General features: G+C 57.0%; 1 protein-coding gene across 2 annotated transcripts in view; it reads right to left on the bottom strand.

The window, feature by feature from the left end:
- Window positions 1–14,928, bottom strand: part of COL5A1 (collagen type V alpha 1 chain) — a 203,676-nt gene that overhangs the window by 111,394 nt on the left and 77,354 nt on the right. For both annotated transcript variants that reach the window (XM_025358858.1, XM_025358857.1), the window contains exons 5-9: window positions 8,915–9,046; window positions 7,513–7,650; window positions 6,017–6,256; window positions 4,699–4,866; window positions 4,236–4,292 (exon numbers count right to left, since the gene is read on the bottom strand). In XM_025358858.1, the coding sequence (XP_025214643.1) occupies window positions 4,236–4,292; window positions 4,699–4,866; window positions 6,017–6,256; window positions 7,513–7,650; window positions 8,915–9,046 (735 nt within the window). The remainder of the gene's footprint in view (window positions 1–4,235; window positions 4,293–4,698; window positions 4,867–6,016; window positions 6,257–7,512; window positions 7,651–8,914; window positions 9,047–14,928) is intronic.

Consider the following 14,928-nt stretch of genomic DNA (forward strand, 5'->3'; position numbering starts at 1 on the left):
AAAAAAAAAAAAAAAAAAAAAAAAAAAAAGAGGTGGGATCTTCAGGAGGAAATTAGGTCACCAGGCTCTGCCCTCCTGGACGGTGAATGCAGCTATGATGGGAGTGGGGTCGTTAGGGTGGTGTGGGCTCTTGATGACAGGATGACAGCAGTCACCTTCTCTCCCGCTGCTTCTCACCACGCAATGCCTTCCGCCATGTGAGGACACAGCAAGAAGGCCCTCGCCAGATGTGGTCCTTCTATATGTGACTTCCCGACCTTCAGAACTGTGGGCCAATGAAGTCCTCTTCATTCTAAATCTCCCTGTCTGTGGTGTGCTATTACCGCAGCTCAAAATGGACTAAGACAGCTCACTTCTGATAAGTCAAAGGGTGTGTCCAGCCAGGCCACAGGCCACTAGAGATTGTCACCAGAGGTGCTGGGTACCAGGCTGGGGAGGGAACTCCCAGTCGGGGGGGGGGGGTCGCAGATCTTCCCACCCCTCCCATCCTGCCCCAGCTGGGGAGGCTCGCACTGTGTTTACACAGATGCACGCTCAGAGAGACACTCATGTGTGTGCTGTACACAGAGAGCTCATCCGAGCAGCCTCCAAGAGCCCAGCTTTCCAATTTCCTTCTCTGACAAAGGCAGCTGAGAAAGCCCAGGGCTGAGCTGGGATTAAGGGAGAAACTACTGGCCATCAGGGCGCCAGGGACAGCAGCTGCCTTCCCAGACACACAAATTGCTTTTCTCAGGGAACTGGGGCAATGCGGGCGGGGACCACACAGGGGAGGCAACCCCAGATCATCCCAGGTCAGCGTCTGAAGGAAGCTGGGAACAGCTGGAACAATGTGCCTGGGGGAGGGAATGCCTGAACCATCCCTGGCAAGTTGTGGCTCCGCTCTGGCCCCCGCCCACCCAACCAGAGATGCCACTCTCAAAATTCACCCGGCAAAAGAGGAACGAGAGGAAAACGTCTCGATATCGTTAATGATAGTGCATTGTAGATGTCATTTGCCGAGAGAGTAGACTTTAGGCACTCTTACCCTAAAGAAGAAAAAGAGGCAGCTACAGGGTGGCAGTGGTGGGTGCAGGATCACGTCACTGTGTCTGTCTGTGCCTGTGTAAGTCTATCAAACATGCTGCACACCTTCAATGCACACAATTTTTTTTTTTTTTTTTTTTTTGAGATGGAATCTCACTTTGTCACTCAGGCAGGAGTGCAGTGGCATGATCTTGGCTCATTGCGACCTCCACCTCCTGGGTTCAACTGATTCTCCTGCCTCAGCCTCCAGAGTAGCTGGGATTACAGGCGTCCACCACCACGCCTGGTTAATTTTTTTTGCAGTTTTAGTAAAGACGGGGTTTTGTCATGTTGGTCAGGCTGGTCTCGAACTCCTGAACTCAAGTGATCCACCCACCTCGGCCTCCCAAAGTGCTGGGATTACAGGTGTGAGCCACCGCACCTGGCTGAATGCATACAATTTTAACAAAAGAAATAAAAGACCTCAGACCTGGCAGAACTCAAGACAATCTCAAAGGAGGTCCACCTATCTGTTAAACAGCACTTTTTAAAAAAACAAAAAACAGCGTCAAGTGGAGATGGTGATTTGGATGCCCCTAACCGACATGGCCCAAGTAAAATCAGCCACTGGGGGCTTCCCGGTTGGAAGCCCAGGGATAAAGATGAACCTGTCTCCTCTCCGTTCTGTGGATTCCTGCCCTTTTAGGGAGCCTCCGGTTTGGCTGACAATGAGAGGGAGCGGGACTGAGTGGGAAAGACCCGGAACAGATGCATCTCCCAAGAGAGAAGTCAGGTGGGGCAGGTTGGGGGGATGGGAGACAACAGACACCCCCTTCCACAAGCCGGGACTCCTGCAGGGCCCCAGGACCTGGCAATCTGTTTATGTGCAGCTTGGACCCAAGGACATCTGGCGATGCTCCAGGTTGAGAAATTCCAACTGTTTATGTGATCTCTGCAGGGGGCCTGGCCAAAGGCCCCGGGACACTGGGAGCAGGCTGGGGCCCGGGGCAGGGAATCCTTTTTAAGTGATCCAGACGGCTGCTGCTTTTCCCAACAAAGGTGAACTGGACTTTCCGGAGCAGTGAGGTTCCTGTGGGGCCACCTCAACTCTCCGCCCTCTCCTTGGCCCACCCTTGCCCACTGCTGGCTTCCCAGGGGCCTGGCAGTGGAACACCTGTGCCCACCCCACACTCCCACCCGCCTCCAGGAGCCCCGACACCATGTCTACACTCACAGAGCCAGCTTACTCGGAAATGTGAGCCAACGCGAAGCTCACTCAAAGGTTTCAGTCCGGCCCTCCCAGAGCAGGGAGGGGAAACCGGGATCCCGCAGAGCCAGCTGCACCTGCCCACTCCTGAGCTCCCATCTTCCTCCCCGAGCAAGGACCGCCTTTCACTGAAGCAATGGGGACAGCACAAAAGAAGCCCAAGGCCAACCTCAAGTCCACCTGCGGGCCAAGACCGTCTGGGGAAGTGCGGCAGGATGTCCCACCTCCCAGTAACAAGGGTGGCTCGGGGCTGGGACCTTGGATGCAGCCTCTGCTGTTGTTCACTTTCTGGTCAACACCCTTGGGCAGAGCAGAACAGGCCCGCAGCCCCTGCTTCTGGGTGAGTCCTCCCAGGTGGACGGCTGTCACTCTCCCCCGCAGCCACTCTGCTCCCTGAGCCAAGGCCTGGCTCTGAGGTTGTCCACATTGCTGAGCAGGGGGACCCTGGCCTCGGAGTCTCCCTTCACACCTCTGTACCCCCTTGCCCTGCACCCCATGACCCTTCTGCCTCAGACAAGCTCTGTCCTCCCTGGACCCCCAGAGAGCACTGGAAAGGGGCTCCGGTGTGAGAAAAGGATGTGTCTGTGGGCACTGGCAGGTCCTACCCCCGGGCTGGGCCTGCAGCAGGGGCATGGAGCCCCACAAGAGCCATCCAGACGCTTCTATAGGCCAGGAAGGGGGGAAGCCCTGGACCCTGGGAATTCCACCCCAGAGATGGGACACATCCCGTCTGCCCTGGCCACGGGCTTCAAACAGATTCCAAGGGGATAAATGCCTGCTAAGTGCCATCTGTCAAGGTTCCAAGAGAATGTCCCCAGCTCTACCGGAGGATGGTGGGTCACCATGACTCCACATTCTGGGAACCGCAAGGTCAGGGGGCTTCTGGGAGCCCCAAGGTGTATCCTGAGCTCAGCCCTCAGGAACGGAGCCCTGGCAGCAGAACAAACAGCCGCCCCCAGCCTCGCGACTGGCCGTGGTGCAGGACGCGCACATCCTCCTGTGGGCACTTGGACAACATGGCAGGGTGGGCCTTGGTGCTGGCTCCTCCCTGCTCTCAGGTCGTGCCCACCACATGCAGCTGCCAGACTCCCTGTCCAGCTGTTCACGGGGCATCTTGCCCGCCGGCGGGGGGGGGGGGGGCGGGATGTCAAGACCTTGACCTTAGCGCCTCTGAGACCCCAGGGAGAAAAGCAGGCCTCCCAGCCAGGCCATGACCCCCTGAGGGACACGGACACCCCAGTGCGGGGCAGGGCCCCCACCAAACACGCCAACCCAGGAGGGGCATCTAGAATGTCCTCCGCTACAGTCCCACACTTGAGGGCATTATCAACAGTAACTTTTTAAACTCACCCATGATCTGATTACCTAACATAGTTGGGTTTTACCCAGCTGGAATTTCGGCACAGTGCTGTTTTATTTCATTATTTCAGCACAGTGCTGTTTTATTTCATTCCCTTGACAAAGTTTCATAAACAGTATTCCATGTTTCAACGGCTTCAGTAAACTTACTCCAAACGGTTGTGTAACAGACGCGGAAAGTACAGCCACGTGTTAACTATTCCCTACCATTGCCGCGCGCATCTTTTACAAGGAATGGGCCATTTACATCCTCTCCTCCACCCCTCAAAGGGGACTCCACCTCTGCCTTGACAGCGCTGAGCTGCTTTTCATCCTGGGTGAAACTGACAAGCACTGAGATGCTCAGAGCTCGGGCGCAGGACGGGCTGGGACCAGCACCTATCCCGCCCCCTCCATCATGGTCCAGAACATCCCCGACCCGAGGGGATTCTTCCCAAGTCCTGGTGACGAGTGGTGCGTGGACTCCACGAGACCAGGTGGTTCCTCGAAGTGACCCAGTCCGCGCAGGTCCAGGGGCCCATGGACCTGGTCACGCCCTACACACCCCACTGTGCCCCCAAGCAGCAGACACCACGACTTCAGGGAGAGAATGAGAAAATGTCCTCACCGGCTCGATGATCGCTGGTTCTCCCTTTTGGCCTTTCTCGCCCCGAGGTCCTCCAATCTGGGGGTGATAAAAGGCAGACGGAGAGAGAATCGGAGAGAAAAGTGAAAAAGAAAGTCCAGATTACACAAAATCTGCCCGATTTCACAAGGCGAGGGCGCTATCGCAGTCAGGCGTCTCCCCAGGCCCAGGAGGATGGCAGGAGCGTGACAGACGTCAGGCCCATGGAAGCCCATGAGACTACTAACGAAGAACCAGGCCCGGAGGAGAGCATGCCGTGATGCACACGTTATTCAGAGCAAATTCGAGGCACTGAGGTCTCTTTAAAAATAAAGTTTTGGGAACAGCATGCAACACTTGAGCTGCCCGTAGAGCCCCACCCCTGAGGAGGCTCCTGGGCAGGAGCCCCCATGATGCCCCGCCAGCCCCCCAGCCCCACCTGGAACGGGGGCCTGCACCCTCTCACCCCTTCATAGATGGTATCCTGGTTCGCCGGCATTCCTGGCCCAATCTCCGACGGGGAGCTGGTGGGGTCATAGTAGGGGTCGTAGTAGTTCTCGTCAAGGTTCCTGATGGTTTCCTCAGTGAACTCCCCCTCCAAGTCATCCGTACCTTCCCCTGGAGGCGGAGCTGGCTGCAGAGGGAGAGGAAGGCGCAGGGTCACTTCACAAATGCACCAGGCACTGCCTCTCCATCAGACCCTGGGCGGGCACCATGGCTACCCGGTCAACCGGGCAGAGACCCCCCTCTGGGAGAGACCTCCTCTGAGGGCTCCAGGTCTGACAAATCCAGGACTTCAAGACCAGCGGCCTCCTAAGCTACACAATGCCTGGAGTCTGGAGTCCAACCCACAAGGAGAGGTCCTGTGTCCCCTGGCAGCCTCTTTATGCATCTTCTCCCTCCAACAAAAAATCATCAGCCCAGATTGCCCTGGCACGAGGGCACACCACGGAGCTGGCACACCCATGCACCCAGGGACCTGCTCAGGCAGGGGCTCCACCCCACAGCCCCAGGGTCTTGCAATAACGCACTCCGAGTGCGGCGCTGCTGACGCAGGGTCTGGACCTGCTGGAACGGGGTGTCCTCTCTGGCAATGAAGATTCTGCAGCGCACAGTGGCTGTGTTAAGCATCGGCCACGTGCTACGTACTATGCAAGACTCCCCACGAATCTGAAAACTTCACAGCCCCCAGAGACAGGCTGTGTCAGTGCCATGATGGAAATGAGAACCCCGAGGTCCGGAGACCCCGAGGTCCGGAGACGCCCCGAGGTCCGGAGATGCGGGCTCACTTTCCAAGGTCTCGGGCAGAGCTTTCAGGCCTGTCTGCTGACGGTCTGCCCCCGTCCCAGCCAGGGCGGCCCTAGCTCCTGCTTCACTGTATTTATCTGGATCCTGGCTCCCAGGCCCGTCCTGCCTGGCCACACCCAGGCCACAGGCAGGGACTCTGTCCACAAGCCATCCCCATCCTCATCCAATTTCCACTTGAACCCTCCAAGACCGGAAGGGCTCGGGTCATTCTACCCATTTTCCAGGCGAAAAATTGACCACACTGAGATCAACTCAGCAAGCCAGGGATTCCAAACTCATTTAGCAATGGCCTCCCCTGGGGTGCATTACACCGCCCAGCTGCCAAGGGCCCAGGGCCAGGGTGTGGTGGGAACACAGGGGCCACCCCAGGACACCAAGGTGAGAATTGGAGTAAGAAGGGAGCTCAGCACTGTGGCCCCAGCCCTGGCCCTTGGCCCGCTGCCCCAGACCAAACCAATGGGAAGGAAAGAAATTACGTTGGAGGAGTTAGAGGTGTCGGTGGTGCTGGTGGGAATCTCGGCCCCGGCGCCTGGATCTGTGGGCTGGTCGGGGTTCTCTTCCCCCTCGCCATAGGTGAGGTCCTCGTAAGGCGAGGGAGTGTAGTAGTCCTCGATGGGCAGGTAGTCATAGTCCCCGATGCCAGGGTCCTCTTCCTTCCCAGCCGCTTCACTGGTTTCAGGCGTGGGAGCCGCTTCCGTGGGGGTCAGGGTCAGCTCCTGGGAGCCAAGGGCAGAGACAGCGGGAGTCAGGGAGGAGGCTGGCAGCGGAGCCAGGCCTGGGACTTGCCGCATGTCCAGGTGCAACGGACATGCATCTCAGTGGCATCTCAGTGGCAACGCCCAGAGCCCTGGGCTGTCAAGAGGCCCAGAGGCTCAGTGCAGCGGCTGCCCCCATCCACGGGGGTTGGGGGCAGAGCAAGTGGGAAGAAGGCGGCCCAGCTGCGAGCCCCCGGTCACCAAGCGTGCTCGGAATGGACTCAAACCCACCCAGTTACACACCAGAAAAGGGCGAATCATATATTAATATTTAGAAAAACAAAAGTAGCCAAACATTCCAGGCTCTCAGAGCGATGTGAGATGACCAGATCACCTTTCCCCAGAAGGATACAGACACGCTCACATACACAGGTTAATGCACACCCGCGCCTGCGCACACACACGCTCGCACACACTCACACACACGCTCACACACACACATGCAGTTTCATACACACCCGTGCCTGCATGCACACACGCTTACACACACACGCTCACAGACACGCTCACACACATGCAGGCTCATGCACACACGTGCCTGCGGGCCACATGCTCACACACACTCCATGCACACACGCACACCGCCCATGCTCATGCCCCACCCTCTTTACCGCTGACAATGGCTCTGAGGCTGGACAGCCTCCCTCCCCAGCAGAGCACCCACCCATCCCCACTCCTGCATGGGGCCCGGGCCCTGCTAGGTGTGGCCCTCCAGCTCTCACGGCTGCTTACACACCCTCACAACAGTCCCCAATTTCAGAGGTGAGGGGGTGACAGCCCAGAGAGGGGAGGACCCAAGGCTGACCTCAGACTGCGTCACCCCCCGCCCGGGGAGCCCCTGAGCTCTCCTCTCTCCTCTCCCACCACAGCTGCACCTATACTTGAGGAACCCAAGAACGAAACTCATCCTGGGCCTGCTCGAGCCCTGTGCCTGGTACAGGGTGGGGACCGGGGCCAGGGCCCAGAGATGCTGGTGGATACTCCCCTGTATACCTTGCATCTCCCAACATCCTCCTCACGGCGGAAAGCCCAATGCTCCCCGTGACGGCAAAGCTTACACAGCCCGCAACAGCCGGCTCCCTCACTGAGCTGCCCCCGCAACCCTCAGCAGACAGCCCCCAACCCTCCACCCTGACACGACCTCTCTCAGCCTCGCCCTCCTCTGCACCACAGCCTTGAGAGACCCAGCCCAACCCAGTCCCCCGCTCGGCCCAGACCTCGGGGACCACTGTGGTTTCTTTGGCAGCTTCCACGGGCTTCTTGCTGGGGGTGGGCTCCTTCCCCAGGTCTTCGGGGTCTTCATAGTAGGGGTATTCGTAGTAATACGTCTCACCCTCGCCGTCTCCTTCCGTGTACTGAAAGGGAATTGCGGCCCCGTGAGGAAGCAGCAAGCCCACAGGGCGACCAGCCTGCTGTCCTTCTGCAACCTCCAGATTTGGCTGGGAAGATTGCACGCCACGACGCCCCGTCCAGCCCCAGGCGTGAACCTCCCTGTGGGTCCCCAGATGGGGTTCCTCCCTCTCCAGCTCCTTGGAAAGCTGACGCAGCCTCATCAGAAGCACAAGGGAGAAAGCGGGGGGACACCAGGTCCCCTTGAGCAGTCAGAGAAAGATGAGCCCTCAAAGGTGAAGGCCTCTGGCCCTTTGGAACCCAGGCCAGAACAACTAACAGAATGGCAGGCTATGCAGCCATCACCACGTCACCAGCAGGCTCCCGGGCCTTCAGCCCCAAGCCTCAAAGCCCGGGGACCCCATGGGAAGGGCTTCACTGGGACAGAGCAGGCCTCGTCCTGAGCCCATTTCCATACCAGGAGCTGGCAGGTGACTGGCAGGAGGCCGGGGCAGCAGGGACTCAGCTGGGAGCTCTGTCCAGCCCTTCCTGGGGTTCGTAAGATGTGGCCTGGGCCACGGGGTTCCACAGCTTCCTGAAAGCTACCTTTCCTTCTCTCCTGACTGGTGGTGAAAGAAGGAAGACCCAAGGAGAAATAAACAGGATTTAATATTACAGATGAGAAATGAGAGGCAATGGGCCCAGGGCATGGGCGAGCATTTTCACGCAGAGGTGATAGAAAGAACTGCAAATAAGATAAACTGCAGTGCCACGAGGGTGGGGGGCGGGAGGGGGAGGAAAGCTGACCCATGGACATGGCGGGTCCCAGGAAGAGGGACAAAGGTGTCAGGCACGTGGCTGCCACTCGACAGCACACTCTACACTCAAAGGATCCGAGGGCTGGCCATTCTACAGTAGACAAGCCCAGGCTCCGTCCTCTTTGGCGAGCTGCACATGGCCCCTCCGGGGACCCCTGTGGCATCCGTGCTCACAAATACCCCATCAAGGTCAAGCCCAAGGGTGAGAGAGCACTGGGCGTTCATCATCAAGGAGCTTGTTCAAAAGGTTAAAGGAGAGGGTTATTGATGACAAACGCTGTGACCCTATCATTCTGGGCAGTGCTATTTAGTAAAGTGAGTCAGATATTCCAATGTTTACTTCCTGAGTCCCTCTGAATTCTTACTCAATGGATTTATTTAAAATAAGGGTCCCATGGCTTATGTGTCCCTTCACCAACCATCCCAAGTAGTCTGCTCTCGCCCCCCAAGATCCCAGCCAGAGTTAACTCACATATTCATCTGGATTGGGGTCTTGTGACTGTGGGGTGTCAGGTACTGCGGTGTCACAGTCAGGGCTATAGTGCTCGCAGTAATCATAAGCTGCCCGGTGGTCCGAGACAAAGAGCAGCTGCTGGATGTCACCCTGGAAAAGAACAGATGCGCATGAAAAAGCAGCTCACAGAGCACTCGCATGGGGACCTGGGAGACACAGCCCCATGTCTTGAAGCAGGGCAAAGTCCAGACCAAGCCACAAGATGAGCTTGTCCTCAGAGTCAAACATTCTCCCTAGAAGCTGCCACTCACAAAAGACACCCAAGCTAGGCTGGCCCATCCAACCACCCATCCATCCATTTACTCGTCCATCTACCCATCCATCCATCCATCCATCCATCCATCCATCCACCCACTCATTCATTCATCCATTCACCCATCTATCCACCTATCCATCTACATCTACCTTCCATCCATCCATCCATCCACCCATCCATCCATCTATCCATCCATTCACCCATTCACCCGTCTATCCATCCATAAACCCTCTATCCATCCACCCATCTGTCTACTCATTCACTCATCCATCCATCCATGCATCCATCCATCTGCATATATACATCCTTCCATCCATATACCCATCCATCCATCCACTCATTCATTCATCCACTCACCCATCTATCCACCTTTCCATCTACATCTACCAATCCTTCCATGCATTCACCCATCCATCCATCACTCATCCACCCATCCATCCATGTATCCATCCATTCACCCATTCATCTGTCTATCCATCCATCCATTAAACCCCCTCTATCAATCCACTCCTCCATCCATTCTGTCCACTCATTCACTTATCCATCCATGCATCCATCCATCTGCATATATACATCCTTCCACTCATCTATCCATCCATCCACTCATCCTTCCACCCATTCACCCATCCATCCACTCATCCATTCATCCATCTACCTATCCACCTGTCCATCCATCCGCCCAGCCATCTATCCACTCATTAATTCATCTATCTATCTATCCATCTAGGTACATCCATCCTTCCATCCATCTGTCCATCCCTCTGCCCATCCTTCCACCCATCCACACATCCATTCATCTGTCTATCCACCCATCTACCCACCCACCCATCAATCCACCACTCATTCACTCATCCATTTATCAGACACCTGTTAAACACCTGCCAGATGCCAGTGCAATGCTGGCAGCTTTTGCCTGTTGTGAGAAACAGCCTGCACTCTCACCCACCCTAGACCCCGAGGGCTGGAGGTACCCTGCCTCCTTTGCCATTACCCCTCAACCACTGGGGGAGAGAGTATTTTTAAAGAGGTGATGTCTGGTTTCTCAAAAAGTTAAAACTAGAATTACCATATGACCCAGTAATTCCAATCTCAGGAACTGAAACAGATGCATAAACAATTCACCCAAATCAGTTCACCCTCCAAACAAAGCAGGTACTCAAACAAATAAATGTATACAAGTGTTCATAGTAGCATTAGTCACAATGGCCAAGAGATAAATGCAACCCACATGCCTACCAACAGATAAATGGATAAAAAGAGTGTGGTATGCGCATAGAGCGGAACATTATTCAACCATAAAACAGACGGAAGTACTGACCCACACTACAAGGCGGATGAATCCACGCTGCTAATAACTAAACTCTTGGGTTCATTGTGAGCAGCCTACAGTCTGACTGTGTCAGCCAGGAAAAGCATGCAAGCACGTATTCCTTCTTCCTCTAACCACAATGTGTAGACAATTTATTTCATCATTCTCTGACCACGATGTGCGCACAGGAGAAACAAAAGGGCTGCTACTAGGAATAAGAAACGCAGGCCTCATAAACGCTATCGGCAGATATGAAGATGACAGGTATGCTAGGTGTCACCCTGGGTGTTTCAAAGCAGAGGATCTTTTGACCATAATCAGATGCATAGAAGCCGACCAATATAGTAATGATTACAACAATGAGTGATGACGATTTAGATCATGTTGACCACAGATCAAGTACTAGGCAAAGAGCCTGCACATGGTCTTTCTGTGCCCTCAAGAACCCTATGAATTGTGTCCCCTAATCCCCACTCTACAGCAGAGGAAACCGAGGCCCTGTGAGGTCACCTGTCCAGGGTCCCCCAGCGGGTAGGTCAGGATCAGCCCAAGGCAGCCTGCAAGGTTCCAACCACTACACACCCCACCGCACTCAAGGGAGGGAAAGAACACGGAGGACCATGTCCAGGTGCTGGAATCCTGTCACTGGACAGAGCGCTGCAGGCAAGGGGAATTGAGGCAGGGCCAGGTGCTGAGTGCTCTGGGTCTGGAGCCCATCTTGCCACCCTGCATCACATCTGCACACTTTTCCAGAGCCACAACACCCAGCGGGCTGCAGGGTCAGGGTGCCCAACCCCATCTGGAGGATGGCACGTTCTCCACGGTTCATCCGAGCCTGGTTCATCCGAGCCTTCATTCCATCCAGGCAGAGGCACCACCTCCCACGGCTGAGGACCCTCTCTGGGCCAGGAGGAGTCTAGTGACAGCTTTGTCTCTGCCATGAAGACGCTGGCCTGCAGCCGCGGTGGCTGTGACGTGGCTTTGTGCTGTGTACTTCTGACCCTGGTGAGTCACCCTCAGCCCCAGGGTGCCAGTGTTCTGGAAAGGGCTGGGGGACATTCACAGCTGTGACCTCTCTGCGCACACCCGTCATTGTTCCGAGGGCTGCTGTCTTCCACGAAGACCCTTGGTGTGAGGGTCTGGCCACAGCAAGACAGGCACTGAGACTTGGATGGAGCGGGTGGGAGGACCACAACCACTGCACACACGGGTGGGGCGGAGGGAACCCCAGCCCGCAGGCACGCTCGGAAAAGCAGCAAGCTCTGTGTTGCCAGACAGGCCCGGCCCGCACACCAGCTCCGCCGCTGCCTGGCTGTGTGGCCTGGGATGAGCCTGCTCACACACACCTCTCTGCTCCCTGCTTTCTCTCTGAAAAAATTAGCATAAAATAGCGGCATTCACCTCACAGAGCTGTGGAGTCCTCCAGGCAAAACTCCTTGTGTATACAGAAGGCACTCAATAAGTAATGCAAAAGATTTTGAGGTCAATGGGGGAAGGCGTGTGCTCAGGAAAAGCCCTGAGTGGGCAGCAGGTTTGGAGGAACTGGGCGTCCGCACGGGGCTGACGCAGGATGCAGGGTGGGGCCCAACAGCAGGTGTGAGAGGGTGGCAGGGAAGAGGCCACAGCAGCCAGGACAGTGCTCCTGAGAGGGGAGGGAGCGGTACGAGGCAGGATCCGAGTGGAAGACCTCGGGGCTCAACAAGAAATGGATCTCAGCACCAAAAAGGGGAAGAAAGTGGGGTATGTGTCTGCGGTTACGGTGGGTGACCCCAACCTGTGTTTAAAAACCTCAAACGATGAGCGAGGAGCTCAGAACCCTCCCCAAGCCCACCCGACTCTCCAGGCAGCTCTGCCAGGTGTAAAGTTCCTGCTCCTGACTTCAGCCACACATCCACATCCACACCTGCCTCTGGGTCACAGGCAGATGGACCCACCTTTCTCAGCACCACTGTGCCACAGCCCAGCCCAGCCACAGCCCTTCTGCCCACCTGCCCCTGCCTCGCCCCATCCAGAAGGGTGCAGCCAGGGTTCTGAGGTCTGCCCAGTGCCTGGGTGCACGCCAGCACCCGTTCCCTTGCAGGACTCAGGACTCACAAGGGAAATTTCTGTCACCTCCATTTAACAGATAGAAAGAAGGGGCTGCGACAGGAGACATCACTGGCCCCAACTGCAGAACCACAGTAGCAGTGGCCAGGACCTGGAACCTAGGCGTGCAGCGGGGCCCCCGACACTAGCTGACCCAGCCCTGTCTCCCCTGTCCCCACATCTCAGAACAGATGGAGCAGCACAGACAGAGACGGGTGCTCCTCCCGCAGGCCTCAGCCCCAGAGCATGGGGCGTCCCTGGCCACCATGTACCTACCGCCTCATCTGAAGTTTCAGGGACTATAACCCCCAGCATCACCCCACATCATGGACAGCACTGCCGAGCCCCTTCCAACCCAGGTCCTTCCTCTCTGCAGGATGCCTCAGGACAGTGGTGCAGGAAGCCGCTGAGGGTTGGCAGTCATTGGGGGCTGAGCTTGCACCTGTTCCCTGGGCTGGGGCATCTGCCAGGCTGAGGAGGGTACTGGGTGACAGGTTCCTCTCCTTCCAGGCTTCACCTCGGGGGCTGTGGCCCACAAAGGGACAGAGCACAGGGACGGGGAGTGACCGAAGACAGCTACCTGCTGTTTCCTCCTGCCCCTGAGACCTCATCACAGTAAACTGGGGGCATTCTGAGGAGGAAGCAAGAGTGGGGCCCTGATGAGCACAGCCCTCAGCATTTCACACCTTCCCTCCCCGACGCCAACCCTCAAACGGGATGCCCTACTCTCCACCCCCTGAGGCCAGCACAGCTGCCCACCTGCCCCACCTCCCTCTCCCTCTCCCTCCCTCTTTCTCTTTCTCTCTCTCCCGCACCAGAGGATCCTGGCTCATGTTTCAAATTCTCCAGAAGACAAGGAGGAACAGTGAATCAAAACCCCACATTTTTATTAAGCAACATGACTTCTGGATCAAATCTCATCCAATTCAAATAAAATATGTTCTCCTTTCAACTGGCAATTTGACATCTGAATATACGCTCTCCAAAGGCACTTCAAAGAAGGAAGAGAAGCCTCGGGGGCCTTCAGGGGCAGCTGTGGTCCTGGGCCCTGGTGCACCCCTGGATCCAGCTCTGCTTCTCCAGAAGCCCCAAGCTCCTCGGATCATGGGTGTGTCCGGCACACCCCCGTACCCCAGGGTGTCCAGCACGGCGGCCATACCTTGCAGGTCCTGCATCAGGTGCTGGTGCTGGTCTCAGTGCATGTGCGCACACAGCACCCAGGCACACCAGCACGACCACCAGGGCCCAAGGCTAGGTAATGAACACCCACAAAGGGAGACAAAGCCTGAGGTGTCCCCAGGTGCCCTGCGCTCTGATCCCAGGCTGACCTGGCCCTCAGCCAGCCCTACGTTGTGGCCTGCCCACCACGCCCCCAGATTGCAGCCATGAATAGGCAATAAGTAGGACCGGGCGTGAGGCCTCTTCACTTCAGTGCCCCCTCCTCTCTGCAAATGCACCTGCTTCGTTCGACTCATCACCCCACCAAATCCTCAGGTGGGTTTTCACACTAGTAAGAGCCGGTGTGTTCTGTGGGCACCACTGCCAAAGGGCAAGGGTCTGCCCAGCCCACACCACCCCCGTGGAGAAGGAGAAACCGAGGTGCAGGTGCTAAGGCTTGGGCTCAGACTGCTGCAGAAGCAGGGTCGCTCTAGATCTGGGTCCCGGCCCACGGCTCTTTCCAGCCCACCCACTGCTTCTTCCCTACACATGCAGGTGAGGGAGAGGGCCCTGAACACCTGGGTGCCCAGCAAGGCTGTCGAGGAGCAGGAGCTTCTCTGCAGGTCCCCAGGCAGATGGGGCCGTGGTGAGGGATCTGCTCCAGGCTCCAACACGGAGCACATGCCTGCCCTGAAGCCCAGCAGACTCCCACAGGCCAGCCCCATGGCTGCACAAGCTTTCACTGCTTCTGTGCCACCTCCCAGGCAGGGCTGAGAAAAGGGTTCCGTGATGTCTGCACCCCCACATCTGCCCCCCAGCAGACCCCCACAAGGACTGGGAGGAGGAGGAGCTGAAGCTGACGCAAAGGCTGTAACCCACTCTGCAGGACTCCGGTGAGATGCCTGCCTCTGCCCTGGGCCGCCCCTGGGGCCACCTGATTCCTGCAAGTCCAGAGGCCCCGGTGCATGGGACTTCCGGCTCTGCCCTCGGGGCTGTGGGTTGGTGGCTAGTCCACTGCTCAGAGCAGAGACGAGATAGTGATGGGATCCAAACACAGTCATGGAGGGCCATGGGGTGACGAGACGCACTGAACAGCCCTAATGGGGTCATGGGGGGTCCTGGGCAACCCTGTATGAGTACTATGGGGAGGTTACAGGGTGGTCC

Source organism: Theropithecus gelada, chromosome 15, assembly GCF_003255815.1.
Source record: "Theropithecus gelada isolate Dixy chromosome 15, Tgel_1.0, whole genome shotgun sequence".
Classification (NCBI taxonomy): domain Eukaryota; kingdom Metazoa; phylum Chordata; class Mammalia; order Primates; family Cercopithecidae; genus Theropithecus; species Theropithecus gelada.